This window comes from Penaeus japonicus, unplaced genomic scaffold (genome assembly GCF_977035675.1).
Source record: "Penaeus japonicus unplaced genomic scaffold, GWHDUDI00000001_assembly GWHDUDI00000014, whole genome shotgun sequence".
Lineage (NCBI taxonomy): Eukaryota > Metazoa > Arthropoda > Malacostraca > Decapoda > Penaeidae > Penaeus > Penaeus japonicus.
This window is the reverse complement of record NW_028234416.1, coordinates 20,242,391-20,247,390: the sequence shown is the minus strand read 5'-3', so window position 1 is coordinate 20,247,390 and position 5,000 is coordinate 20,242,391. Positions and strand designations below refer to the sequence as shown.

At 34.1% G+C, this 5,000-nt stretch overlaps 1 protein-coding gene across 19 annotated transcripts in view; it reads left to right on the top strand.

The window, feature by feature from the left end:
* Positions 1-5,000, top strand: part of LOC122252561 (mechanosensory protein 2) — a 1,106,641-nt gene that overhangs the window by 1,088,813 nt on the left and 12,828 nt on the right. For all 19 annotated transcript variants that reach the window (XM_086544058.1, XM_086544056.1, XM_086544057.1 and 16 more), the window contains 2 exons: positions 1,556-1,717; positions 2,471-2,636. In XM_086544058.1, coding sequence (XP_086400184.1) covers positions 1,556-1,717; positions 2,471-2,636 — 328 coding nt within the window. The remainder of the gene's footprint in view (positions 1-1,555; positions 1,718-2,470; positions 2,637-5,000) is intronic.

The window sequence follows — 5,000 nt, the reverse complement described above, 5'->3', positions numbered from 1 at the left end:
TTCGCTCTTTTTTTCTCTCGTCACTTTCATTAGATTTTTTTTTTCTTTCTTTCTTTTTTGAAAGACGCGATTTCTAGAGTGATATCTGGCTTTTTTATAGATATTAGCTGCTGGTTGCAATACGTTATTTTTTTGATAAGTCACAACAGGTAAATGCTCTTCTAAAAATAATGCGAGGTCGTAGTCTCAAGAAATATTTGCTTCACTCCCGTAGTTTGTCGTCAGGATTCTTAACACTCCAAGTCGCACCTTGTCCCAGAGATAACCTCTGATGCAGAACTAACACACTAATGACCAAAAAATAACCTTTGCTTCGGCTACATGTTGCGTCCAAGTGACGTACGGTTCTGACGCTGGCTATCTGTATGTTTGTGATTAGCGTCTCGGAGCCTTGGGGATTATTTCGAGAAGGGTCAAGTCAGTTTTGCTAAATTTCTTTTATGGTCTTGAAACTGATCGAAGTAGCTTCCACGGCTTTTACTCACTAATCATAAAATACACGATAGTTGTCGTATACGGTAAGTCATACCTTATTTTTTAATGATTAACTGTATACTTAGTTAATAAGGATTATATACAACAAATTTCATACTGTAACCCTGGCTGCTGTGCGTCGTTTCTCTTTTATCTGCCCTTGCATCTTTCCATAATCTCAACGTAGATAAACACCGAGGCTTTTTGGAAGACTAAACTGCATGTTCACTTGTATGTTGATAACATTAATGGATCGTTATAGCCATAGATTCACCAGATCATCAACCTTCGACATAGTAAAATTCTCCTGTAACTGATCAATCTTCAAATATCACAGATTTAAGTACAGTGTAAGATATATTCACATGTATAAGCATCTTATAGCCATCTCCTTAGCCATCGTTAAGTCAAACGAGAAACTTGAATGAGTCATGCCCACTGCTTCAGTCAAAATAAATGCAACACTGTTTTGTTTCTTCACACGCGTTGCTTCATCTCCATTGCTTCGCTCACTGCTGCTCCATCAACCAGTGGATTTCGCTGGACCATCTCTCAGCCCCCCTTTTCTCTCACGTCCTCCCCTTTAATCTGCCATTAAAAAAAAGCACACTGCCGAATTGGGCTGCCTGTTGAGAAAGGAAATTCTATCCTAGCCTCCATTATTGCACCCGTTCATTATCCAGTTGGTCCCCGAAGTCATTGGTTATCGACGGTCTTACCGGATTACGTCATTCCCGATCAATTTGATGAGCCAGTCCTATCCTTAGTAGCTTCATTAGCCCGGCTCACAGTCCATCCTTGCCATCGCTAGCATATCCTTCGCATTCTCTCTAAAAATCCCTTACGAACACACCTCTAAAGTATCCACCTTAGTACCCAAAAGAAAAAAAAAGTAAAGTAAAGTCATTCACACGCAAAAAAGCAAAACCAAAAAAAAAAACAAGCAGTAGTGCATCTAAAACCCCTTAAAAAAAAGACAAAGTACATCTATCACCCTTTAAATTATCACCCCTTGCACCTCGCTCCTCTCCCTCACACTTACTTGCCTCGACCGTCCACCAACGCCTCCAACCACTTGCAGCCACTCCACCCGTCTCTTGGCCGCCACAACCCTCCGAAATGTCCTCGGTACGAAGAACTTGGCGGAGATCTTGAGCGAGCGCGAGTCCATCTCCCACAACATGCAGAGCTCCCTAGACGAAGCCACAGACCCCTGGGGTGTCAAAGTAGAACGAGTTGAGATGTAAGTTTTTTTTCGGTGTTTTATCGTGTGATTTAATTACTTCTTAATGAATTGATTATTATAGTGTTTTCAATTGATATATAGTAATATTTTTTGTTATATATCAATTATGTTTTTTTTTATTTGTTCAATATTGATATATTTGTATATTCATTATTCCTTGTTATTATATTTATTCGATTATGTTTCTTATTAACTTTTTTTTTTATTGAAAGTCACTGAAGCTCGGTTCTTTGTTTTTATGTCAACGGTTTTTCTCTGCGAAAAAAATGTCATTCCTTGTGAGAATTTTTTTGGCTAACTATTAAGTGTATGGTTTCTTGTCTTCATTAAAAGGTTGTCTTAAAAATAGGTTTATATATTAGAATTTTATGTAGACAGAATGTAGGGTTATTAACATATTTTTGTTGTCAATCAACAATCACTGTCCCGAACAATATAATTGTTTTTTTTTTTCCTTCAAGATGGAAAGTGGAATTAAAATTAGTAACTTAAGGATAATATGAATATTAATATGTTGTATTGCAACGTATTGTTATATAAATGTAATTAATCATTACTTAAAAAGTATATAGGAATAACGACGCATTACTTTTCTTTTTTATGATGATATAATTATAAGATGCCCGAACTGAACTCAATTTTGTTACATTGTTATTTTTATCAGCACTTAGAGTTCCATAATTATGTTGCATATTTTGAAAATCATGTCTAATCAAATCCCTTGTACTAAATATCATTGTGACCTTACAGCAAGGATGTCCGCTTGCCCGTGCAACTGCAGCGTGCCATGGCTGCAGAAGCCGAGGCAGCACGAGAAGCCCGTGCCAAGGTCATTGCGGCCGAAGGAGAACAGCGTGCCTCCAGGGCCCTCAAGGAGGCTGCAGAGGTTATCAACGAGTCTCCAGCTGCCCTCCAGGTAAGCGCCTTTCGTCTTGTCATGCCCTGTCAGTTGTGAATAAAGATTGATGATATTAGCGACTTGGAATATGCACTGCTGGTCGAATCGTATTGAGAAAAGTGGTTTGTAGATTCGACTCGGTTTGTTAGGCCTTCTCATTTATGGTAACTTTATATACTGTAAACAATTATATATTATGTTTTGATAATCTATAGTACACATGTAGATATGATAGGGTGAAAACATATAGAAACGTTTTTTTTTTTTTTTTTTTTTTTGAGATTGGGAGAAAAAAGTCTCCAAGTAATATTTATAATGAATATGTCAGGTATAGCATACATACATTTCAGAAACACTAGATCTTGTATCACCCTAAATACCTTCTAATACAATATGAAATGTTATATCAAGTTAGAATACAGTACCTCAATCAGAATTATGCAAAAGATAGATCCGTAGTTGCAAACAATAGTAATTAATGATCATCTACTAACATATGGGTGTCTTAATTTGAATGTCTAAGTAGATCCATTATCCTTGTGGTAAATTGTGAACTTGACATTTACTGACCCGATTTGGCTATGATACTTATTATGTTTTTTGTCACTCGTTTGGTAAACCCGTTTATCAGACCTGTATATTGTAATGTGTTGTGGTGTGTGTCTCTTATGTTCATGTTTTTTTATTGTCAGAAATCTGATCTTGATGTGTTGAAATGTAAAAAGAATTGTGATTAAATCTTTTACAGGATATTGTATATTGTTCACTGTTTCTTGTATTCAAACTTTGTGTGTTATTGCACAGTGTTCAGACATATTGCGTCAACAAGTTGTAGATTTCCTCCGATTTAGAAAATGGTTTAATCACAGATATTTCAAATCCTTTCCCTGAGATCTAATAAGTTTCAGTTTTCTTCACACAAACGAGATACTGTATTTACATCTACAGTCAGAAATTTATCAATACAGCTAATAAAAAGTAATGGGAACTTGATCATAGTTGATTTCTTTCTATTTTTATAATCGTTTGATTGCATAGTTTTAGAAGTAATTATACACTTTTTTTAGGGCCAAGATTGTGAAAAATAGTTACAGGATTTTGTTGTTGTTATAATTCCAAATTGTGTATATTTCCAAGATCAAGAATTATATAACACAACTTTTAAGTAAGTATTTCCACATTAATGCATCATTTTTAACTAAAGATTGAGAATGTTCAGCTTTAGTTTATTAATCTGACACAGAAATGAACATTACATGATGGACCAAAACACACTGTACATAGAATTGAATGACTATTCATATTCAAATAAATTTTGCCCATCATTATTCATATAAAATAGCAGTGCAATATCACTGAATGGAACAAACTGCAGTTATCTTGTTTGTGTGTTATACTTTTATAAAGCAGCTTTTAATTTCTTTGCCATTTGAAACATTTTTATTTTATGATCATTAGTAAAAAAAAATATGTAAGATAAATATCAGAGTTACTATGTTTAGACTATTGTCATTCACTGATACAGGGAAGCAAATATTATTTTGCTTGCCATTTATTTTGTGTTGTGTAATGTAGAGAATAATTTTGTACATATCCACAAAATTGTGACATCTGTAGTTTACCAAGCAAGAGAAACCATTAGTATTGGATTATATTTTGCTTGTGTTCATCTTTTAGGCAATTTTATGAATAGCAAGGCTTTTAACCTCCATTAGTTATTGATTAATGTAATCTTGCTTGTAAGAATCTTTCTAGGAGCACATGTTAAGCTTCCCCCCCCCCTATAAAAATTCCCCATGATTTCCCCTTTTTTTCGTTTGTTTGGCTTACAAAGAATTTGTTCTGTATGGTATTCTGTCACTTGTCACACAGCAACCAACCATATTATGATTTAAGAATATTAAATGATACATCTACATTATGAAAAGAAAATGATAGTAAAGATGATAGTGATAATGATAGTTGAAGGATGATATGGATAACAGGCATCAAATTGGTTCAAAATTAAGGTCCATTGTGGGCTCATGGTATTTACTTTAGGTTTTTCATATTTGCAGATTAAGTACAAACTCACAGATGAGTGCTCAGATTTCTACACTACGAATGAATCATGCATTATGCAGTATATAAATATTTTGACAATAAGGAATATATATATATATATAAAACAACATTAACATTAATATCCATTATTCTTTCAAGGCTTGATGAATATTGTCAGCATGTATTTGTATTAAACTTGCTCTAAAATAATTGGTTAAAATTGAGTACCTTATTATTTCTAAATATAAAATGGACAAAAAACCTTGTTTGACCCTTTGTATTGATGTTACAACTACTTCATTTTACTTGCAAAAACAATACACAGTAGATAGAGATATT